Source organism: Acinonyx jubatus, chromosome B2 (assembly GCF_027475565.1).
Source record: "Acinonyx jubatus isolate Ajub_Pintada_27869175 chromosome B2, VMU_Ajub_asm_v1.0, whole genome shotgun sequence".
In the NCBI taxonomy this organism is placed as follows: domain Eukaryota; kingdom Metazoa; phylum Chordata; class Mammalia; order Carnivora; family Felidae; genus Acinonyx; species Acinonyx jubatus.
This window is the reverse complement of record NC_069385.1, coordinates 46,379,736-46,405,760: the sequence shown is the minus strand read 5'-3', so window position 1 is coordinate 46,405,760 and position 26,025 is coordinate 46,379,736. Positions and strand designations below refer to the sequence as shown.

Below are 26,025 nucleotides of genomic sequence, written 5' to 3'. Positions count from 1 at the left end.
CTGGCTCTTCTCAGAGGTTACTAGGTGTTAGGGGCCTAGGACAAAACTCAGAGAATGATAAACTTTGTTTCCCCTTGGAAGTGGGAACATGGCTTGTCTGGCTTATCCAGAGGAAAAATATAGAACATGAGTAAGCGAGACCTAACAGAAAAACAGCAGAGATGGAGCCTTTCTAGAATGAAGTGTCTTCAGTTTCCCTACTTCATCTCCCTGCTATGGGATTTTTATCCTCCTCATTCTTATAGGGGGTGTTGGAGGGTGAAGGCCTCATCTTCTGTAACTTCTTCCAGCTGAAAGGGGTTGTAGACTCTGTCTATTGGGAGGCATAAAAATCCTGACCCATCTGATTAAATGAAGGGCTCCCCATTATAAGTTGTCTGGCTTGGAAGAATATATGAGGCCTCCTCACATGAATTAGGATATTTAGATTTGGAAGCCGTGCAGCAACAATTGCATCCACAGAAAAGGAAGATTCCTGTTGTAATTATTATTATTTGTAAAAAATACCAATGTGAAGTGGGAACAGAACAAAGGGAACAATATTTACAGAAGGCTGTAAGGGCATGGAGTTTTAAGAAACCATATTTAAAAATTTTTTTTAATGTTTATTTATTTTTGACAGAGAGAGAGAGAGAGAGACAGAGCATGAGCAGGGGAGGGGCAGAGAGAGAGGGAGACACAGAATCCAAAGCAGGCTCCAAACTCTAAGCTGTCAGCACAGAGCCCATGCGGGGCTCGAACCCACAAACTGCGAGATCGTGATCTGAACCAAACTCAGAGGCTCAACAGACTGAGCCACCCAGGCACCCCCAAGAAACCATATTTAGAATCAGTACATGGGGCGCCTGGGTGGTGCAGTCGGTTAAGCGTCCGACTTCAGCCAGGTCACGATCTTGCGGTCCGTGAGTTCGAGCCCCGCATCAGGCTCTGGGTTGATGGCTCAGAGCCTGGAGCCTGTTTCCGATTCTGTGTCTCCCTCTCTCTCTGCCCCTCCCCCGTTCATGCTCTGTCTCTCTCTGTCCCAAAAATAAATAAACGTTGAAAAAAAAAAATTTAGAATCAGTACATATATTGAATGTTAACTGCCTAATTGTAGTGCTTAAATTAAAGCAGTTAGTTTAGCCTCTTGTCCTAAAATATGAGGAAGTGGTTTGCCCTTGATTACATCCTGCACAATGATAAATTTTATATCAAGCTTTCCTTATTCCTGTATGCATACAACTGCTTCTCTCTATAAACCAGTCAGCCTCTGGATTAGACAGAGATTTATTCTTTAAGACAAGCCGACTTGACTATACTTGTATACTGTTCTTACAAGAGTGGATTAGAAGTTCTTTATTGTCTTTGTCAGGCAATAGAGTATCTGGGTTGAAGTCTTGACACACCTTGAGGGTTATATCAGGGGTGTTAAGAAGAAGGGCTTGTTATTTTATTAATCTCCTTCCACTTAGCCACTGATGTCCTTAGGCCTCTAAAACTCCTTGAACTTGATGTGGGGTCATAACATCCAGATGCTGTCCCAGAGTAAGTTTATTAGCTTCTTCAACTAGCAAGGCAGTTGCAACTATTACTCGAAAACGTCCTGGCCACCCTCTGCTACTGGGTCTATCTGTTTGGAGAGGGAGATTGCCTGTGTGAGAACAGGCCACAGTTTTTGGGTTAGGACACCCAAAGTGATTCCTCTTCTTTCCCCTACGTATAGGATAAAAGGCTCTTGTAAATGACATTGACTGTAGCAACTTCTTATTAGATATGTTGTCTGAGGCAAGGGAAAGAAAAGCAAAAATGAACTATTGGGACTTCATCAAGATAAAACTTCTGAACATCCAAGGAAACAATCAACAGAATTTAAAGGTAACCTTTAGAATGGGAGAAAATATTTGGAAATGACATATGGGGTAAAGGGTTATATCCAAAATAAGTAAAGAATTTATGAAGCAAAACATCCCAAAACCAAATAATCTGTTAAAAAATGGGCAGAAAGCATGAGTAGACTTTCTTTCTGATCCTACAAATGACTATAGGACACATGAAAAGATGTTCAACATCACTCATCATCGGGGACTACAAATCAAAACTACGATGAGATATCACCTCACACCCTTCAGAATGGCTAAAATTCGGAAAGAACACGAGGAGAAGGTGGAGAAAGGGGAAAGGGAATTTCTAGGGTGGGGGATTACTTAATTTTTCTTTTAGTTCTTTAACATCTTGGTGGTAACAGTTACCCCATTCCAATCCACCCAAATTGTTCCTCTGAATGGCTCCAGAAAGAGGTCTGGATGTGAGGCTAAACCCAGGGATCCAGATGCAGTGATAGCCTACCATGCCCCAAATGGGGATGGTTCTTTGCTCATGATGGAGTCTTTCTAAACGAGTCCCTTCAGCTTCCTCACCACTTCAAGAGGAATTTCTTTTTTTTAAAATTGTTCCATATTTTTTATGATGACAAATAGGGGAAAAGAAGCACATGCCGAGGCTTATCTGAAAGGGTTGTGAAAAGGAGGAGTGAGATTGATGTGAATTTCATTCTGAATTACCATATGATGCAAATATATTATTACCATTTCATGCGAATTTTTTGTTTATAATGGAGTCCCCTTTGCTAAGCACATGGTATATTCCTCAGACTGCCTGTTCTGGTGAATATGTAAATTTTGTTAAATTTAAATATGTCTTTTGATCATGAAAGGATACCATGGCCATCTTCCAGCCAAATGGAGTAAATTATGCTGAAAATGCTGTGTTTACCAGTACCATCTGGGGATGAAAGAATCCACTTCATTTTGAGCCACCTGTACTGTTCTGCAATTTGGCCATTTCCAGGGACAAAGGGGGCAAAAACAACAAACAAAACCCAGAAAAATTTATCCCCACTCTGCCTGGCCACTTCTTCAAATTTTGTCTCTCCTCCACAAAATGCTTGCCTTTGCTTACTCTCTAGTATCCTCAGCTAGTTTTGAGGCTTTTCTTTTTTTTCATCCAGTGTTGTTTATAGATGCTTCAAAGATGGCGAAAGGTGGTTAATACCACCATACTGAAACTGGAACTCTAATGACAGTTGATTTTTTTAAATTTTTTCAATGTTTAGTTATGTTTACATTTTTAAGTTTTTATTGTAATTCAAGTTTCCAGTTTACAATTCAGTGATTCAACACTTCCATGTTGAATGGAAGCATGTCCCGGTGCTGAATGACAGTGTAGACTCTATGGTTTTGTGGAACTTGGAACAACCATGTCTGTTATTGAGGAAGCATTATCAGTAGAGAGTAACAGCATTTAAGGTCCATAACCCAAGTACGTATAGAGGGATTTTGAATAGGCCTTAGAATCCTTTATGGCCATTCTATTTGGACCACAAACCGATTGAATAGAGTGTGAAAAAGAAGACATAAAACATTACCCGAAGAGCCAATCCCATAACTTATCTCTCCTTCTGTGGTATCACTAACATGGAAAAGTTTGCAAATGGTGGCTCTTTGAAGGGAATAATGACAGGAGATGTTGATTGGTAGTTGGACGTGTATTAGATTTGTGTCAAGCATATGATAGTCGGATTTGGGAAGGCACTTTATCCTTCAAAGTATTTGCTACTTACAGATGTGGATTTCTTCCCTCCACTTCTTAATTGTTCACACTACACCTATTCTCAATACCATTTCATAAGAAACAACACAAAGATTTAAAGACACTAAGAGTAGTACTAGGGAAATAGAAGCAACTGAAACCATGGTATTAGTAACCTACAGCCTTAAGAGTCTCGTGGAGTGGGACAACAAACAAATCCATCCTTGTTTTTTAATGTTACTCCAAAGCATACTTTGAACCCTGCCCAGGAGCATTGAGTGCCAGTGAGCTAGCTGAAATATTTGAAATTCACTTTTTTGTGTGGTAAAGTTATCAAGGCTGTTCACCAGTCTGTTAAATGATTTACCATCACTATCAGCCTAATACCACTTCATAATTAAGCTGTTGATTCTGGGAGATCTGCTAATTGGTGAATCATTAAATCTCCTCATAGAAAACATAGTCTTGAGCTAAGTCTTTTTCAATCAGTGGCAGCACGATTATTCTTCCCATTGGCATTGATGTCAGAAGTTCAGTCTTCATTTCAACAAGCTCTTATTGGTGAGTAGTTGCATTTTTGATCGAGGGTGAAAACCTTTTCCATTTTCTTTCTATGTTCTTTGGCTGATATAGTAATTAAGTTGAAATAAGATTAACAGGAGAAAAAAACAAATGTAATTACCTACATATGGCAGCCCCATATAACAGGAAGAGTCAAATACAGTCCCACAACTGAGGTTTATATATTATCCTGAGCTAAAGAGAAGGGGCTGAAAGCATTGGGAATTCAAAGAAGACAAAGACGATTGACAGGAACATGTGAAGAGCACATATTCTTTGTGTTTACTCAACCTCAACCATGTGATTGAGTCTTTATGATGTACAAAGTTATCTCTGGTATAAGTTTCCTTCCTGGTACGGGCCACCTGTGGAAATTCTTTTAGGCAGTTAAGGAAAAGTAAAAAGCTATTTGGGTCTGCTGGATCTGTATTGCTTCTGTCGCAAAAAACTCCACCTGCTAATGCAGTATATTTCTGGGCACAAACTCTGCTCCCCTTAACTTGTCTGAACTGTACTAATTATACAGTCTCAGGTGAGACTTTTTTCCTTCTTTTTAAAAAAATTTTTTTAAGTTTATTTATTTTGAGAGACGGAGAGAGCAGAAGAGGGGCAGAGAAAGAGGGAAAGAGGGAAAGAGAGAATCCCAGGCAGGGGCTGGGCTGTCAGTGCAGAGCCCTGGGGGGGGGCTTGAAACCACGAACCATGAGATCATGACCTGACCCGAAACCAAGACTGAAACCCTCAGGAGCCCCTCAGGTGATCTTTCTAAACACTGGGCTAGATAAATATAAGATATCAGCTCATATATTTGAAGCAAAAATATTATGTAATTGTTTTGCATTGATTTTCAATCAACTTAGCTGTTTTGGTTCCAAAATATTTATATAGAGATTCAAGAACATTTTACACTAAAACAAAGATATAATGGACCATAACAGTAGTGTTTTATACTAGATTCTAATACACAGAGAATATAAGAGGGTAGAATGTATAGTATGTATGATAGCAGAATACCAGATTCATTCTAGTTCATCTTCTTTTTTACCCCCTTTTCGGATCACACTAAGTTTTTTCATATGTTTTCAAATAGTTTACTTCCCTAGAAAAGGAGTCCATCGATGATATGTCCCCTTTTGTCTACCTATCTTGTTACTTTATTTCCTGTTAACACAGCCAATTCAAGGAAAAGGCATGTGTCCTATGTGTCCTATGGCCTTTTCCTTGAGCTCCCTCAGAAGCTCTGTTTTTGGTCTGTTTTCCCCACTTTTAAAGGTATATTCACATCCTCGCTGCCACTTCCCAAGGATTTTAATTGCTACACCACTTCCTTTAGGTATGAACGTTTCTTGCTGTTTGGCCACCGGTGCTAAAGGCAAATCCCTTACTTTCAGTGCATTGCCTGGTGCTCCTGAACATCAAAAATTAGATATTGACAGGTGTTCCAACTAACCTCAACTGACTGTGAATCACCTTCATTCTAATTATAATTCCACATCTATTGTACAAGAGCTTCAACTTTCTACCCTGGGTAATATTACATATGTCACATGCCAGGTTTTCTTCCCATCCAATTTGCAATCACGTTGGGCTCAGATGGGGGCATAAGCCTTCCCCTAAAGCCTACTCTACACATTTGGACCCTGAGGAACATATAAGCCCTTTGATATAGGGGACCCGTTGGATAGCCAGACCATGATCCATCTCTGACACAGATGCATTGTTTACAATGTCCCTGCCTAGGCTCCAGTATTATAAGATACCATTATTCTACTTTTATGAAAAGATAAAAGGGACCAATTTTCACTCCCCAACATTCCTGTATCTTTTACATAAGTTTTTCTAACTTTTTATCTCACTGTTAGAAGTCACTCTGTATTTTCCATATTCTTGTTAGTAATTCTCATTATTCCTCCATGTTAATTTAGAAACCAGGCATATTAAAAAAAAATTTTTTTTTACGTGTATTTATTTTTGAGACAGAGAGAGACAGAGCATGAACGGGGGAGGGTCAGAGAGAGAGGGAGACACAGAATCTGAAACAGGCTCCAGGCTCTGAGCTGTCAGCACAGAGCCCGATGCGGGGCTCGAACTTACGGACTGTGAGATCATGACCTGAGCCGAAGTCAGAAGCCCAACCGACTGAGCCACCCAGGCGCCCCTGTATTTTTTTTTTATCTTTGTGATTCTATGCTGGTTTAATGTTTTTTAAAACATAATTTATTGTCAAATTGGCTTCCATACAACACCCAGTGCTCATCCCAACAAGTGCCCTCCTCAATGTCCATCACCCAGTTTCCCCTCTCCCTCACCCCCATCAACCCTCAGTTTGTTCTCTGTATTTAAGAGTCTCTTGGGGCGCCTGGGTGGCTCAGTCGGTTAAGCAGCCGACTTTGGCTGGGGTCATGATTTCACGGTCCGTGAGTTTGAGCCCCAAGTCGGGCTCTGTGCTGACAGCTCAGAGCCTGGAGCCTGTTTCAGATTCTGTGTCTCCCTCTCTCTGACCCTCCCCCGTTCATGCTCTGTCTCTCTCTGTCTCAAAAATAAACGTTAAAAAAAATTTAAAAAAAAAGAGCCTCTTATGGTCAGGCATATATATTTTTAAATGTTTTCTAAACACGACCTTCTTACTTTTACTAACAATGGATAATTCTTACCTGGTTGCTTATTAGATTTTCATGATTTAATGTAATGAATCCTGTTAAGTCTTTAAAAATTTGTTGCCAGTTTGTGTGGCCACATTTTAATAGCATCATCATGAAGTCACGTTTGTACAAAACTTGTTTACTTGTTCTGTTTGAGATCTTTGCCCTGGCAGTCCTCATATTGGTCCTTTTGACCCCTGAGTACCACCTTTGATAGCAACAAAATCTTGTTTGCTTTATGAAAAGATCAAAATGTTACAGGCTTATTGTTATTGTTTTAATCCCAAGACATGGAACTGGCTGCACTAAAGAGCCACTGCTTCTTTATAATGCAAGTTACTATTCCAGCCCAATGTGGGGATCGAGATGTAAATTATGTTCTTCATCTTGGACACTGCAGATGGCAAAGAGACTCTTTAAATATCTCCAGTGACCGAAAACTCATCTTTCCTGTCTTTCTCCATCCTTTGCTGTCTGGTCCCCCACTTTCTTTCTTGCCTATGAATTCATGTTGATGATTCCAAGTAATTTGGTTTTTTTCGTAAATCTCTTTTGTAAAGAGAGGCTACCAATCCTAGGTTTTCCAGTAACAGTGTGACTGTGAAAATATATTTAACAGTTGTTTATTTGGGGGCATCTGGGTGATTCAGTTGGTTAAGCATCAGACTTCAGCTCAGGTCATGACCTCACAGTTCCTGAGTTGAGCCCCGCATTGGCTCTGTGCGGACATATCATAGCCTGGAGCCTGCTTTGGATACTGTGTCTCCGTCTTTCTCTGCCCCTTCTGTGCTCGCGCTCTGTCTCTCTTTCTCTCTCTCTCCAAAATAAATAAACATTAACAAAATAAAAAATATGCTTATTTCCATTTTTCTATAATGACCCTTGGCTCTGGCTTTCTGGAATTGTTTTCAAATTATGCAATTCTAAGCTCTTATTTTGTCAGCTACTGCTATGATCAACTATTTTGAGAACTAGGAATAGGACACTTCAGAATCATCTGGAAGTACCTCAAAGAAAACTGAAACCCAGAGTTCTCATATCAAAATGCGTTTTTCCATATAGTTAGTGACAGATAATAATGAAAGGCAAAATATGTACCTAAATGACGACTCACAAGTCTTGGTTTGTACTTTCTACATGTGATCCATTATTTAAATGTTTTCTTTCATGCTTTTCCTTTGTGCCATTGTCCATATTATCATTATGGACAATTTAATTGCTCACACGCAATGTCTCAGGCTTCCCGGAATAGACTCATGTCTGTGACCATTCATGCTGGTACTACCCCAATAACTTTAAAGATGTCACAAGTTAAAAAAAAGAAAAAAAAAGAAAGTTAAATTCAAAGGTACCAAGATTATTATAAACATAATGCCTACCGAGAAATTATATAAAAGAAATCTTTTATGAACCTACTAAGACCTAAGTGAATGTAGTTCATTTACAGGGGGAAAAAAGGCCAGCTGATAAAGGACTATGTGGTTGGTCTGATAGCCAAGTGTTTTTGAAGCCCACTTAAATCCTATTTGTATATACATTTTCTGTTCAAATATACATAAGATTTCTGATTAAGAGCATCAGTTTTTAGAAATATTACAATAATTACTCTTAAGCTACTTTCCCCATACCTACATGAATGGAGCACGCACAAATAAAACCAAGAGCTAGCCCATAAATAGAAGTCTCTTGGGCATTCCCCAAATTCCACACATCCAGAATCCAGGCGAATAGCTTTCAGAGCCAACAGGTTTTCAGTGTTTGTGTTTGTTAAAAAGGAAAGATACAGAAGGGAAGACTATAACATTCTACTAAATTTCTCTCAAATAATTTATCTGTATTTTGCAGGCAACAGAAATATGGAAGATACAAACAAATTTTTAACCAAATTTAGAGGATGTTATTTTGCAAATACTCAACTTAATCTTGAAATTTTAGAAAATTTAGATGATTTTGAAATCAGAGATGATGATGTCTTCATAATCACATACCCCAAATCTGGTGAGTCCTGTATTCCAACAGCTAATATAATTAATAAAATGATATTTCTGTAATATGGGAGCGCTGTTTTTTTAGGAGCATATTCTATTTGCATATATAGTCAATCTACTGGATATAAGTAATTTCTCATGTGGGCAAGGGAAATGGGCATAATGAAGAAGGAGAGAGATTGACGAAACCCTATCAAACACTGAGTTGCTGAAGTGGGCTGGGAAAGGACACAGGAATATTTGCCATTTAGGCAGCTTCTTGGGACATACTTGAAGCTGTATTTAATGACCAAGTACCTGAGAAAGAGGAAATTGAACTTATACTAATTATGATCATTCCCCAAATACTTTGGGTCTTATTTTTGATACCACTCATATATATGTGTAGAATATATACATACATTTTGTGTGTGTGGGCCTACACATACATCTATTTACATTCTCTAACTGTGTTTTATTTTTTTATTTTTATTTTTTGAAAAATAAGGATGTTTATTAAGGACATTTCTAGCCCACAGCTAGGGCTCATACTCAGCTCTATGAGCCACTGTCCGGCCTCATCCCCATTCAGTGTGAATGACATTAGGGAGGCGAGCCACAGGTATCCCATTGATCCCACAGTAGGGGGGTCCCTTCCATAGCCAGGTATAGATAGAAGATATACTGCTGAGAATGAAGAGGGAAATCACTGGATTAATAAGTTTCTCTACACCTTGCCTGGACCCTTTCATTCTCACCTTCAAAGACCATGGGTTGAAGGTGCCTAGTACCATGATGTGGGGTATTCTCTACCTGTGTTTTAATGGGATTGGGGGGAATGTTTTTTGCTGCTGTGTTGTATGAGTTCTCTATATGGTTTGATATTACCTATTATGAGAAATATGATTTCCAAATATTTTATTTCATTCAATATGCCTTTTCATTTTGTTTGGGCTCTTTGCTGTGCAGAAACTTTTCAGTCTGATATACTCCCACTTACTTATTTTGTTTTTGCTGCATTTGCTTTTGGTGTCATGTCCCAAAATATCATTGCCAGCATGAATTTTGGGGCACTACTGCCCTTGTTTTCTTATAGGAGTTTTGTTGTTTCAGGTCTTACATTCAGGGTTTAATCCATTTTGAGTTAACTTTGTGCATGGTTTAAGGGAGTGGTTCATATTCTTCTTTTGCCTATGCCAGTCCAGTTTTCCCAATACCATTTATTGAAGAGTCCACCCTATATTTTTTGCTCCTTTGTCAGAAATTAGTTGATTATACATGTTTAATTTGGGGCTCACTCTCTTGCTCTGCTGATCTATGCATCTGTTTTTATGCCAATACCATAATGTTTTGATTACTATAAATTTTTAATATTATTTGAAACTAATAAATGTGATGCCTTTAGCTCAGTTGTATTTTCTAAAGATTGCTTTGGCTACACAGGGTCTTATATGGTGCAAAAAAATTTTATGGTTATTTGTTTTATTTCTGTGAAAAATGTCATGATAATTTTGATAAAGGTTGCATTGAATCTGCTGACTGCTTTGTGTAGTATGGGATTTTAACAATAGTAGTTCTTCCAACCCATGAACAGGAATGTCTTTCTATATATTTGTATTTTTTTTTTCAGTTCCTTCTATCAGTACTTTACAATATCCAATGTGTAAGTCTTCTACTTCCATAGGTGAATTTATTCCTATATATTTTCTCCTTTTTGATGCTATCATAAATGGGATTGTTTTCTTAATTTCTCTTTCTGATAGTTTATTGTTAGCTTATAGAAATACAAGTTATATTTGTATGCTGATTCATATCTTGCAAGTTCACTGAATTTAAATGATTAGTTCTAACAGAATTTTTGGTGACATGTTTAGGGTTTTTGATATATAATATCATCTACAAATAAAGACACTTTTACTTTTTCCTCTGCAACTTAGATGCCTTTTGTTTCTCTTTCTTGTCTAAGTGCTCTGGCTAGGATTTCCAGTAAAACTAGTGAGAAGTGTCTGATCTTGGTCATTACTTTAGATGCCCTGGTTATGATCTTAGATGGAAAACTGAAATTCTTACTATTGAGAAAGATGTTAGTTATGATCTTGTCATAAATGGCATTTAATATATTGAGTTATGTTCCTTCTACATTTTGTTGAGAATTTTTATGATGAACAATATTCAATTCTGTTGAATTTTTTCTGTATTTATGGAGATGATAATATGGTTTTTATGCTTCATTTTTTAATGCATTATCAAACTATTCTATTTGTGGATGTTGAACCATCCTTGCATCCCTGGAATGAATTGTATTTGATCATGGTGTATGATCCTTTTAATGTGTTGTTGAATTCAGTTTGCTAATATTTTATTGGGGATTTTTTGCATCTATATTTATCAAGCTGATGGCCTGTGACATTCTTTTCTTCTAGTGTCTTTTCTGGTACTTAGCTGGGTAATGTTAGTCTTGTAAAATGAATTGGGAAGTGTCCCCACTTTTTTATTTTTGGAAGAGTCTGTGAAGGATTGTTACTAATTCTTAAAATATTTGTTAGAAAAAAATGTTTTTAATATTTTTTTCCCCAGAAAACACTGATTCTCTTGCTCTACCTCAATTTAACAGACATGTTCCTATCTCTGGCTCTTTGCACTCACAGAATCTTTTTCCTTTGATGCTCTTCTACCTGATATGTGTATGGTTTACTCCCTTCCTTTGGGTCCTTATTTTAAACTTATATTATCATTAAGGCATTCTGGATGGTCATATTTAAAAATGCAGCCTCACTCAAAATTCTCACACTCTTCTTTGCTGCTTTATTTTCCCTCCATAATATAACACATATCACCTTATACTATACCATATATCTACATACTTAATTTGTTCATTCTTTACAAAGCCATCCTTAGGAAGCACATCATAGCATTTAGACAAGAACAAATAACCCAGAAGAACAGGAAAGACCTAAAAAACAATTTCATGTGTATAACAGAACTCAATATAAATTTAAGTAAGGTGCATTTATTAATGGGGAAAAGATAGTATATTTGGTCCCAGGAAATCTGTGTCACTATATGCAGGAAGTTCACCTGGAATCGAACAGCACATAAAAGAGTAAACTCTAAGTGTATTCAAGACACTAATATTAAAGGTAAAATTATACAACTATTTCTATTAAAAATATTGTAGAAAAATCATTGTAACTAAGGAGTGGTCAAGAGCTTCTACACAAATGTCCAAAGAAAAATATACAGGTAAAAGTTTGATAAATTCAGTTGCATTAAAATTAAGATTTTTGGGCTTTGCTTAACAGTGAGTTCCCTAGGCAAAGTTAATAGGGTCTGAAAGAGAGGAACTACTGGCAATGACTATAATTAAAAATAATTAATACCTAGAATATATTAGGTATATATACCGATCAACTGGAAGAGAACAGTGATCTACTTATAAAAAGAGCCAAAGAGATGAGCTGAAAATTTACCGAAGGAAACCACTCTCCACCAATACCAACAAAAAAACACAAAGCTGGTACACAATAGTCACTTGCTTTATATCTAGTACACTGACAGCAATTAGAAAGGTCAGAAACCCTGAATGCTGACAAGGAGTACACACACATCTGCATGCTTTAGCATGATACTGCTGGGAGAGTAGACTGAAGCAGCCATTCTCTGGGGAGCAGTCTGGCACTATCTGATCAACTGAAATACAGACATACCAGGCAATTTTGCTCCTGAGTATATGTCTCCAAGAATATCTCATATGGGTTCATAGGCAACATGAGTGAGGGTGTATGTGGCAGTGTTGTTTGGGGTGTGCTGTCCATTGGGAGAAATTAGACAGGTCAGTGCATGAATGCACACCCTGAAACACAGACAGCATCTGTTAGGTGCAATGGATCAGCAGTAGCATGTAAAGGAATGTTAAACCACAGCTCACAGTGACAAACAGTAAGAAATGACGTGCATGGATTAAAAATCAAGCACATACAACAATACATATTTCAAAAGAACATCTTCCAAGAAAGAATATACTTTAAACCCTAAAGTCTTCTTGTCTGTGGTGGAAGTAGGGGTAGGAATGGAAGCAGGAAATGTGAATATAAGGAATTAATAGACCTTGGAGTGCCTGCAGTGAATCAGTGATGTTAGTATAGCATGACTGCAGAAAATGATAAATATCAACTTACATTAACCTCTGACATCCAAAAAGGCAAGAAGGAGAAAGAAAGAAAGAAAGAAAGAAAGAAAGAAAGAAAGAAAGAAGAAAGAATGCAAGAAAGAAAGAAAGGAGGGAAGGAAGGAGGGAAGGAAGGAGGAAGGGAGGGAAGGAAGGAAGGAAGGAAGGAAGGAAGGAGGAAAGAAAGAAAAGAGAAAACGAGAAAGATAGGTTGTGATAGGGGAGTGGATATGGAAGCAGAAGCAGGAGAGAGGACAAAGACAGGAAAAATGCAGCCTATTTTGCCTGAGGAACACGTTCTTCCAGTCCTCATAGTCTTAAATTTCTGCAGACTTGTGACCCATTAAGGTCATGTTTGGTAATTCCTCGGCACCCCTGAAGCTGTGATACCTGATGCAGAAGCAGTACCTCTTATCTGGGAAAGGTTGGAGAATGTAAGAAACCCTTTTAGAGCTTCATAACAATGAATTTTCATTGTGTTCGAACATCAGCTGTGGTAACATGTAAGCACACATGATCTTGGTCTTCCCTGGGCAACACTGGAGGATTTATACCCATCATGCTCCAGAAAAGGTGCATACCACCTGACAGCAAGGGCATGTATTCTTAACAATGATCTTGCTTACCAGGTGCTGCTGCTTCACAGGCAGGGTGATAGGGTGGTCTCAGGAAGGAATTATAGGATGGGAATTGATGAGGGGCCAATGTACTTTCTCATTTAAGATGTTGATTTGAACCTTTCTGGGACATGTGACTTCTTGTTGGGGTAGGTTTTTGAAGCATTGCCTGTATATATGAGAAGCATGACCTTACAGAAGGTGTGTTTTAACTCTTAATATTCCCATATATGAAGCATGCAAAATGAAGTGGAAGGAATCTAGAGTAGGCAGTACACCCGTGTATTCTGTGACATATGTCCACTCTAATTGGAATTGGGAGAAATAGTCATCCTTAGAATTTGTCACATCCCACTTACAGCAAAAGGTCTAATCTTTTCCTTCCTGTCTCCGTGTGGATCACAGGGCCTCCTTTAGGGATTTATAATGAACACTATTTCCCGAAGTGACATCATGGGCACAGTAAGAAACATAGGGAATGGGGGAAAGATGGAAAGTGACTCTATGAGTAAAATGCCAATTTTTTTTTCTCTATATTAGCTAACGTCCTAGGAGTGGGGTTGGGGAAGGACATCTTGAGGCAGGCATAGAAGATAATTTAAAATTCCCATATATGAAGCAGAAGAAAGTACAGAAGACTCAAGAAAAATTTGTGGGACCAATGCCCATGGAGTTTCACATGTAGAATCTCCTTATAAGGAAAAGCAAACGCAACGTATGTTTGTCTTTACCCACACTGCACCCTTTATATATTAAAAATTCCATTGAGACAAAATTACCTTTGTACGTATTATAATAACAACCTCTGATTAAAAAACTGATGACACATCTATATACTTTTTGGATAAATTTTCACATCATTAAAACAAAATTATTTCTTTTACAGGTACTGTCTGGTTTCAGCAGATATTATGCTTGATTTATTTTGAAGAACATCGCAAAGGCATTGGGGATCTGGAAACAGTTGAACGCATCCCGTTTATTGAGTACGCCCCTCAAAAAGTGGATTTTGCTGAAAAGCCATCTCCTCGTCTCTTCGTTACCCACATCCCATACTACTTGGTTCCCAGGGGGCTAAAGAATAAAAAAGCCAAAGTAGGAAAATAGACTATGGCTGCTGAAAGACAACTGCTTTTTCACTATTTCATTTCTATTCATTACATTGATGCTGCACTCGTCCAGGTGTTAGCAAATGTGGTATTTGTCATGCATTAATTTTCAACAGACTTTTGTGTTCTTATCTACCAGTATCTGATTTTATCTTTCACCCTTTGTTTTCTGATCACATATGGAACACAACCATTGGAAAATGAGACTATATAGGAGTGTATTTAATTTACTTCATAGAGTATATTATAATATCATATACATTATATATTATATACCCTCTCATTTGTTAGCTATATTACCATGTGTATATAAACCGCTAACAATTCCTTTTTCTTTTTTCTGTATGCTCTCCTCGCTTCCTTCTGACGCTTCCAACCTGTTTTGGCCGCTTTCTCTGTAAATGTACCGAGTTCATTGGAAATCTGAGGGAAGCTCAGAGAGAATCATTTGTATCTACTGAGTGATTTTTCTGTCTCTCCCAGTATCAGTCACCTCCACCCACTGATAATTTCAACTCTTGACTCATTTTCTCCCTCTCTACCTCCACTCCTCTGACTCGGGATTATTTCAAAGTTGATGTACATGGTCTCTGGCTGGCCAGATAGGAGTGAGGCCAGCTGCACTCAAAGGATCAACACGAAGGAGGCACTTCCTGTCAGGGCCACACAAGTGTGGGATTGCCTCCTTCAGGTTGACCCGTCAGGCTCTGCACTGGCCTCCCAGACCCTAGCCCTGCTAGGCCTCTCCGGTTGATTTAAACTCCAGCCACTTTTCCTCCACCAACCTCAGTAACCCTCTTCTGCAACCCACGTGTTATGCACCTGCCTTTGTCTATGACTGTTTTTGCTTTCTGATGTAATACATACTTACCTGTTTATTTATTGTCTATGTTTCTGGCCACAGTGTAAAACCCTTGAGACAGATGGAATTTGTAGTGCATAGAACCCTGTCCAGAAGGCATTAGAGTTGAATGAATGACAAAAGGGATCACCAGTAATTGCCCTAATGCGGATCTTTGCTTCAAGTACCTTATTATCTGAGTGCTGTCTCCTTTTCCTCCTGCTCTTTTCAGGTGTTCCGTGCAGTGATGTGTCAGCACATTCATTTCTCCAGCCCCCTCCCCACTCCTATTCCCCACACTCACTCTCATATATATGCGTGTCCTCAATTGCTCCTTGCCCACCAATGACTCTACATTTTAAATTCAAATCCTTTTTGTCTAAATTCTTTTGCTAATTCAACTGTTATGATTTGTTGCCAACCCTTAATTCTGCTGAAACACAATTGTTTTATATTAGTACCTATATTCATGAATCTGGTAGTGTGGTCAGAAAAAATCAAAACAGTTAAAAATTGTGTCTTTCTTTACATTTATGGCCACAATTCTCACACTTTACTTTTTAAAAATGTTTTGCTTCCCCCCCCTTTCCATACTGACTTTTCATACTTTCTTTATCTTCTCAAACCTCAGCAGCATTCTGCTCCACCTATCCCAGTAAAAGACTCCAAGCAAACCATTAACAGTAGATGCCCTCCACATGCAAAACCTCCCCTCACTGCTGTCCCTCCTTAAGAGGAAAAGGTGGGATGTGTACACAGTTTTGTTCTTATTATATATCTGCCCCTCCATTCATGGTCTGGATCCCTTTTTGGATCCCTTTTGTCTGTACCACTGTTTCGCAAATGGGAGTCGGGCCAGGCCAACATCTGGGAATCATCAGCTCTCAGCTCTGCATATTCCCAACAGGATATTTAGCATATTTGAGGCATTTTTGGTTATGGTGGTGGTGCTGCTAGTTATAGTGGGTTGAGGCCTGGGATGCTGTTAAATGTCTCATGATGCTTACGGTAGTCCCAACCACAGACCGTTATCTGGGGGAAATGTCCATGGTGCCACTGTTGAGAAACTTGTTCTACTCTCAAAGACTTTCCTTAAGCAATATAATTTCCTTTTTTTCATTCATTACCAATTTCCTTATGCTGATTGGATCATTCTGTTTGGCCCATAATGAAGTTTTCATGTGGCATTTTTTAACAGGAAAATAAAACTTGTCTTGCTCCATTTCAATTTTCATTTTCTGCCTTTCATTTTCTGTTTGAGATAAACTTCTTAAAAGCGTTTAGCCTCCTTCTCCGCGCTTTCACTGAATCCTGAATGCCAACGTCCCTTATTATTATAGTTTTGAAAAGGGGGGATCATTTCTTGATCACTTTACTTGGCCTATCACTGGCATCTGACATAGTTGATCACTTTCTACGTCTTTAAACATTTTCTTTTCCTGCTGTTCCAGACACCACATTCGTGGTATCATATTATCTCAGTGGACACTTAGAGGAGATTCTACCCAAAAACATTTCCCTCTCTTCATATTTCATTTCAGCAGAGCTCTCATTTTGTTTGGACTTGTATCCTGTATATGCTTCTGGTCTGATGGTTAGAGTGGTAAAATTTGGTTGGTGCAAAAGCAGGGCTTGGTACCAGGCATCTTGCCATTAATTTTTAAGGCACAGGTAAGTGACAAGCTTATGAACAACAACACAAGCAAAGAAGAAGTTTCTTTCGTGTCCTCTGAAAGAAGGTTTCTTCATTATTTTAATTGACCATGGGGATGAAAAGTGGCAGCTGTGTGGGACATAAAGAAGGGTTAGCATGTCATAGTGGAAAAGTAAGAGACTCAGTCCATGACTACATCGAGATGATGAGTTAACCTAACCTGTTGCACTCTCGTCTTGGGCTTTGGCCTTTTGTGAGAAAAGTTGATGCTTTACTATTTAGGAAATGTTATGCGAGATCTTTTGTAACTTATACGATTACATTTTGAGATGCTGCTCCTTCCTCTTTACTGGCTTGTCCTTCTCTGTCCAACCTCTGAGAGCTGATGATTCCCAGATTTTCGGCCTGGCCTTATCCTATTCTCCCTCTATAGCTAATCCCTCAGTTAGATTATCTAATCATGTAAGTTAAATACAATGTATGTATACTTGATTTCTCCCTTTAATTCTAGATTGATGTAAAGTATTTAATAACTCTATATCTATAGAGATGTCAAATATATTTCTATATAGGTATTATCCAAATATGGGCTCCAATACCAAAAGGAGTTTTGATTTTATCTTCAAACCACTCCTTTTCCCAGTTTCCTTATATATTTTGTTCTATTTATTATGTATAGAGAGAGCATGGTCAGGGGAGGGGCAGAGAGAGAGGGAGTCACAGAATCCAAAGCAGACTCCAGGCTTTAAGCTGTCAGCACAGAGCCTGATGCAGGGCTCAAACCCCTGGACCATGAGATCATACCTAAGCTGAAGTTGGACGCTTAACCCACTGAGCCACCCAGGCACCCCAATACTTTGTATTTTTAATGTCTTTGGGTTGCTTCACTGCTTTATGAAATTATGGCTTCTGATTGGTTACAATATACATTTTTAAAGTTAAATCTCATAGTCCTTCAATGCAAAAAATATTGAAGAAGTAACTACTACGGGTCAAGTACTTGTGCTTTATACTGTGAAGATGTATAAGAATTATGTGAACCATGCACTGAAGGATGAGAGAAATACAATCTAAACTTTCACAGATGATTTGAAAATATCTTAGTAAGTTTTTCCTATTGCCATAATTGTATAGCTATGAGATATTTTCACATATGTTAGCTTGTTGAGGTAGGGACAGGAGAATGTTGTTGGTTTCTGTCTAGGGGAGTAAGAAGAGGTACCATGTGAGGTAATTGATAGTCACCAATAATTAAGTCTCCCAATCATTAAGGGAGAGCCATTGCAGAGGAGAAATGCAAAATACAAAGAGGGCTGAATATATACAAGACATGATTAGAAACTGTAAAGTTAAGCTAACAGGCTTCATTCAGTTGGAGGGCATTAGGGTACAAATATGACATTATGAAAGCATCAGATATAATGAATACTTCCTTTCTTTCCAGGTTATTTACATATACAGAAACCCTAAGGATGTTATGTGCTCATTTTTTCACTTTTCAAAGAAACTGACAGCATCTGCTACAGATAACTTTGTGGAATTCATGAAACTATTTCTAGAAGGAGAAGGTAACTAAAATTTCATAAAATACTAAGTTTGGTGTCCTGTGGTGAGTTTTTAAGCTCTAGCAGAGAGAAAGAGTTTGCTTAAATAGAGTAGAATGGGGATCAGTAATCAACGTATTAAGCCAGTTGGTAGTGTTGTCTTAGGTGACCATGTCCAGCCATTGTACAAATATTGCTAACTCTCTCTCTTTCTCAACAGAATGTCAAGATTACAGTCATACCAACAGAGAATAATTACATCTAACCATGGAGAGATTATTTCACTAGCACACAGATTTCTGTCCTAGCTTAGTGAGAAGTAGCTCAGGGAGAGCGTACGTTTGGAGCTTTGCACTTCATATTTCAAGGGGCTCCTCCCAAGAGTCCTTTAAAAAATATTTTAATAAATTTTTATTCATTGTTTAAGTAATTTCTACACCCAGAATGGGGCTCACAACTCTGAGGTCAAGAGTTGCATGTTCTATCCATTGAGCAAAACAGGTGCTCACCACATTCTTATCTGAGGAGCCAGTGCAGCTATTTGACCGGAACAAAGCTTGCAGAAGTAAACGTGATGATCTGGAATAGACTTACGATTGTCTCCAATGCATTGTGGCAGAGCTGAAGTGACTCTTCAGAGACCTCTCGTGCTCCTTGCAGAATGGAAATACCTCCATGTGCCTTTGGGGATAGTGGGAGAAGTAAGGAGAGGATTCATTCCTCCTTTCCCTTTTCAGTTTTTCTAACCCCATGGCAAGATTATTTGCTATTTATATGAAATGCATTTTTAAGAGACTAATTTCTCCTTGACTGTATGTTTGTTTCCTGGTGGAAGTTGGATGGTTCTCCCACAACCAGATGCTAGGGGAAATCTGGAATCTAGCAGCACACTTCCTTTTCCTCCTTTGTTACTTTGTTACTCCTGCATCTCCTAGGACTGTAGATTCTTCTCAATGTGTTCAACATAGTTACTTAATGATGTATCTGTTCTCCCCACAGTGGTAGGAAGTCTTTGGTTTGACCACATCAAAGGTTGGTATGAGCACAAAAGCCTGTTCAACATTCAGTTCTTGATGTATGAGGAGATGAAGAAGGTGAGAAATGTGACATTACTGACTTCACTGACGCTGTAAGCCAGCCTGGCTGAATGAATTGATTGTTTATGCCCAGAACACCCAAAGGATGATATCAAATTTGAGAACCCAGATTGTGTACCAGGAGACATTTTTCCTGTATCACTTCTATGCTTTCTTTACCAGGTTTCCATTTAGAACTACCACTGGAGGTTTCTTTTCAAAATTTATCTGTGTGTCAATAGATGTCTGTTTATGTATGTTGGTGTGAATGATTTGATTATTTTGAGTCAGATTATTGGTTTCTCTTTTGTGAATTGTTATATCTATTTCCTTCAATTTTTAATTATACTAATGTTGTAGATGTGTGTTCCTCACTTGCAGGTACATTTCTTGGGAACTTTAATCTTGTCTGTATTGTGTATGATTAAACCATGCAGGGAAAATTAAATGAAAATACCTGTGTACGATTAGAAAGAATTCAGCTCCCAGTACAGTCAACTATATGTGCCTGAAAAGAAAACTTTTATTGCTTACTGACTAAAACCCAGAGTCAGGCTACCCTGATGCTGGGTTTGGCTCATGCATGTCAAGAATATCCCAGGGTTTTCTGTGTTTCTTTTGTACCATATTTGGTGTGATGACGATGTTCCCCTCATGGTAGCAGGACAGTTGTAGCTCCAAAGTCATGTCCTCACATAATAGCTTACATGGCAGACAGAGTGTTAACGGGGAGAAAAGTGGCATTCTTGCCTTGCTTTGTTCCCACCTTTGCTCCATGAGGAAACTCACTCTCAGAAACTTCTGTTTGACTTCCTCTTTCAGACCCAATACCCAAATTGGGCCATGTGACCACCCTAAACTAATCTCTTGTAGCAGACAGTGGGATTGCCACGAGGAATTTGGATTAATAATGATCATTATGGAATGTGGCTGGGCACTGCTGCCAGGACACCACCAGGATCTCTTAGCAGGAAAGAAGAGAAAGAGCTGAAAGGCCGGCGACCCTAAAGGCTGCCACCTGCTGAGTGTCACTAGCTTCTGTTACCCCTGCCATAGGGCATATACCAAATCTAGACTCTCTGGCTGAGTGCATATCACCTACGAAATAGAGATTCGAGTGTCTGGCTGGCCTTGTAAACTTCTTCACAATATGGCCCTTCTTTTTTTCTTTTTATATGAAATTTATGGGCAAATTGGTTTCCATACAACACCCAGTGCTCATCCCAACAGGTGCCCTCTTCAATGCCCATCACCCACTTTCCCCTCCCTCCCACCCCCCCATCAACCTTCAGTTTATTCTCAGTTTTTAAGAGTCTCTTATGGTGTGCCTCCTTCCCTCTCTGTAATTTTTCCCCCTTCCCCTCCCCCATGGTCTTCTGTTAAGTTTCTCAGGATCCACATAAGAGTGAAAACTTATGGTATCTGGCTTTCTCTGTATGACTTATTTCAGTTAGCGTAACACTCGCCAGTTCCATCCACGTTGCTACAAAAGGCCAGATTTCATTCTTTCTCATTGCCAAGTAGTATTCCATTGTATATATAAACCACATCTTCTTTATCCATTAGTCAGTTGATGGACACTTAGGCTCTTTCCATAATTTGGCTATTGTTGAAACTGCTGCTATAAACATTGGGGTACATGTGCCCCTATGTATCAGCACTCCTGTATCCCTTGGGTAAATTCCTAGCAGTGCTATTGTTGGGTCATAGGGTAGATCTATTTTTAGTCTTTCGTGGAGCCTCCACACTGTTTTCCAGAGCGGCTGCACCAGTTTTCATTCCCACCAACAGTGCAAGAGGGTTCCCGTTTCTCCACATCCTCTCCAGCATCTATAGTCTCCTGATTTGTTCATTTTAGCCAGTTTGACTGGCATGAGCTGATATCTGAGTGTGGTTTTGATTTGTATTTCCCTGATGAGGAGTGGTATTGAGCATCTTTTCAAGTGCCTGTTGGCCATCTGGATGTCTTTAGAGAAGTGTCTATTCATGTCTTCTGCCCATTTCTTCACTGGATTGTTTTTCGGGTGTGGAGTTTGGTGAATTCTTTATAGATTCTGGATACTAGCCCTTTGTCTGATATGTCATTTGCAAATATCTTTTCCCATTCTGTCGGTTGCCTTTTAGTTTTGTTGATTGTCCTTCTATTGCTTACAGGCTCATCTCCCATCTTTCTCATCCCAGACCTGTTCCCATATAGCCCCAGAGAAACTCAAATTCTCATACTCCTGTGACCTGAGATCCCACACCTCCCATGCAACCACAATTTTGCAGATATTCTTTTTTTGATTTAAACACTGTATCTTCAGTTTGTCTATCAAAAAAGTCCTGGTTTTGGTTTAATTCCCAGAACAAATTTCTCATCTTTGAGGAACTTTCTCTGAATTCTGTTACATAATTACTCTTTGCCAGTAAGTACTTGTACTGAATTCCCAGAACTGATTCCCTGTTGTGCCCCTGTTCACTTGCACCATCATTTAGGGCAGTATCTGACATATAGTAGCTATTCACCAAATACTTGCCCACTCAACACAAATAAAATGAAATATGAGTGTTCCTAATATGCACTCTAAAACAGTCGACAAGGGAGGAATTAATTTATCAAGAAGGAATAAGCAAGAACCTTCTCATGGTCCTGCTCCACTTTTCTAAGTATCCTAAGCACCTACATTTTTCACTCCCATAATGATATTTAGCTGTGACTTTTGTGTGTGTCTTCTTTCTTATAATGTGCATCATTTATCATATTATGATTTATTTCAGGACCTCAGAGGCTCTGTGTTAAAAGTATGCAAATTTTTGGGGAAAGAATTGAGTGAAGAGGACATGGATGCTGTTGTGAGACAGGCCACGTTTGAAAACATGAAGAATGACCCACGAGCCAATTATGACAATAAACTCAAGGCCCATTTTGGGATACAAAAAAAAGGTCATTTCCTTCGCAAAGGTGATGTTGAACAATAAATGCTTGGCTATCTTTCACTGTGATACAAACGTACCGAAGTGTAGCTTCTAAGCTTTCCTGATGTGGAGCTGCTATGGCCCTGTTCCCTTCCCTACACAGTTGATTTTCCATGATTTCTTCTTGGTGCTCTTTAAGAGACTATATTATTTGGTCCCAGAATGTGTCTGGATGAATAGCCTAAAGTTGCAAGGCCTTCTCCTTGGCCCCTGGAAATCTACCAATGCCTATCACCATGTCTACCACAAAAGGGATGTTCATTTAGTGTTAGACTATTTTCCCCCAGTACGATGGGCTAGGCACATGATGATGAATTAATGGTGGCACAGTTGGCCATCACTGGCTGTTCTTCCATCTCTGTGATTTAGTCTGAACCTCGTCCAGGACTGAATTAACAACACATATTCACTATTCTTTTGTTACTGGGGAGGACTATTATGTATACATATAATAGTATACACACACACATATAATAATATAGTATACATAATAGTCCTGCCCAGTAACAAAAGAATCTTCCATCATAAAAATGTATAGGAATATCTCCTTTATCTCAATATGATACCTCTGGTGAGTGCATTTTTAAATGAATGATTCCTTCATATAAATGATAAATGTGAACATGTTAGAATATTTTTATTATTTTATAAATTATTCTAAGTTAAAATGTATGATCTTCTTAGTACCTGGAAAATCGATAATACAGAACTATTGACATAAATTTTACACTTAATCAGAATGTTTTATGCCTCTACACCGATCTCAATAAATAGTGGCTTAAATACATTAGTATTTCCTTCACTTAACTACTTTGTACATCTTCACCCATTCAATTAAAAAATGTGAAACACTGGTAACTTGGAGCCAACCTGAAGTGGGGACATGCCCTTCCCTTTACCCTCAGCGCATCCTGTCATGTTGTAGATGCTACAGTCCTTCTCCAATGCCATCATCATGGCACTTGCATTTTTTTTCTTTGAAAAAAGAAAATTTTCTGTGGTTACACATCTTTAACACACCTGAAAAACGAGAGACTGAAATGGCCAAGACAACAAATAGGAGAAGCCAAATTTCCTTACGGAAATGATGCACATTCCCTTGTTTCTCCTGCACATACTTTTCTCTTAGATGTTATGAAGTGTAATGTCATTTGTACTGGCTTTACCACTCTTGCACAAATTGTGTTTGTGTTTTCTGTTTCATTAGCATTGAAGCTGGTTTATTTATTTGTTTACACTTTAGCGTGATTTTACATTCAGTGTTTCTTGCCTCTCCTTCTATCAACCTCTACTTGCCATCCCAACTCTGTGTCTGTAAGTTTAAAGTAAGATTGTTGTAAACCTACACTGGGTACAGATGGAATAATTACAGGTGGGCCATTCCAAACTGTATGAGCTTGGAATATATTTTAAAAATCTCTCTGAGCATCCATGTCCTCATCAGTAAATATTTGTCTAATGATATCTGATTTTTGGAATTTTTAAGGACTTCTGTAAACTACAATAGCCCATGTTAGCTTGAAACAAAATAGTCAACAAGTTGCAAGAGTTTTCTCGTTTGTCAGGTAGCTGACAGCTCAGGGCTTGAGCTAATTACCTTAAATTACCTAATTGTGATGAGTTTTCTTTTCCCCTTGCCATAAAGTGGGAGAGAAAAGGGCCATTGCCATGTGCAGGAGCAACAGGGGCCTTACTAGGGAGGAAAATGAATGTCCAAAAAATGGTGTTTCTCCCAGCACTAAGGCATCATGCCTCCTCCTCCCAGAATCTGCCTTGAAGCAATTTCTTTGCTGTTCCTCCCAGGTACAATTGGAGACTGGAAAAATCACATGACTGCTGAGCAGAATGAAAAGTTTGACATGATTTTCCAAACGAAGATGAAAGATATTCCTTTGAAGTTCATCTGGGATATGAATGAAGAATAGATTTCTTAACAATGCACAAATATTTTTACGGAACTTCTTTCAAGAAGGAAATATATTGAATTGTACACTTTCATCTTTGATTGTCATTGGCTTATTATTGAAAAAACTCATTGATGAATAAATATTAATATGCCCACACTACATCATTTGCCATCTGTGGCCTGTTTCAATTTGCTAGGATTCCTCACTTTCTGATCAGAAGAGGTTTCCTCTCTTTGTGTTGCAGTATAATTATGGAATAGTTTTTACCTTAAGTTCAGAAATTCCAAAGCCTTGAACCACAAAGGAGACCATAACATGTGATTGATTTGACATCTTAAAATAGAAGCCTTGTCATTTATAAAAAACTACTTATGGTCTTTTTTCATATTTAAGATTTTAATTCTTAGGTAATCAAATGAGTCAGCCTTTCATTTTATGGCTTCTAGGATTTGTGTCCAACTAGGAGTGTTGCTATCACAAGTATTTCCATGTATTCATAAATCATTTCTTTATTTAATCTTAATATCTATCTTTTGTTGTTAGATACCTGTCAATGTTTTTTCCTAACAGATAGCCAAATGGTCCAAAATCATTTATTGAATTCACATCATTTTCCTACTGATTAAAACAGACATTATCTTGTTCTACAATATTGTATGTACATACATTTTCTTATGTAAAATGACATATTTTCTGTCGATATAATTTTCTTTTTTATAACTATGCCCTAATTTCTAACATAGATTAATAAACCAATAAATCATGATGTACCGTGTTGGAATTCTGCTAAGTGTTGCTTTACTCCTAAAATGTCACATAAAAATTGACATCACCACTAGTTGAGTGTTCCCATTCAGAGGTATTTATACTCACACTTATTTGTGTTTTCTTTCCAGTCATTTTGTAGGGACACCTGGTCCTTACATTAACCTTGCTCATTTCCTGTGAAGATTATCCTATGCCAGCATAGAAGGTATCTGTAGATATTGGGAGAAGAATATTTTTGAGTCAAGTGTTCTAACTGCTCTCCTTTCCTCATGGACTTTTGCCTGCTCAGGCATACACTGGGTTTCTTGTGGTCAGGCTGGCTCATTGAAAATAGTACGGTCAGTCTAGGCTTGTAGGGGTGTGGATGCTGCCGTCCATCAGATTCTGTAGACCCACTTGTATCTTTGTGTGTCTGTGCCCAACTCGGGGTTGCTGGCTGCATCAGTGCCTTTATTTCCATTTGCTCATTGCTCTGTTCATCTTTCTTAAGAAACATACATAATTTCTTTCCTATGCTGCACTTTTAAGAAAAGTTATAAAGGTCCCTGATCCTTCTATTAGGAAAGGATTTCACATCCCCAGGAGCCCACTACTGCTACATTGTCTCCTGCTTTTCTGAACTCCTTTCTTCCAAGAGTTGGTAAAT

At 38.4% G+C, this 26,025-nt stretch overlaps 1 protein-coding gene across 1 annotated transcript; it reads left to right on the top strand.

Moving 5' to 3' along the window:
• Positions 1 to 3,970: 3,970 nt before the first annotated feature.
• LOC106984631 (amine sulfotransferase-like) lies at positions 3,971 to 25,377 on the top strand. Its single transcript, XM_015082830.3, has 7 exons — positions 3,971 to 4,128; positions 8,616 to 8,768; positions 14,409 to 14,617; positions 18,571 to 18,694; positions 19,670 to 19,764; positions 22,507 to 22,690; positions 24,508 to 25,377. Exons 1-7 carry the CDS (start codon positions 4,089 to 4,091, stop codon positions 24,627 to 24,629), a joined length of 927 nt encoding a protein of 308 aa, XP_014938316.2. The 5' UTR covers positions 3,971 to 4,088; the 3' UTR covers positions 24,630 to 25,377.
• The last annotated feature ends 648 nt before the right edge of the window (positions 25,378 to 26,025 follow it).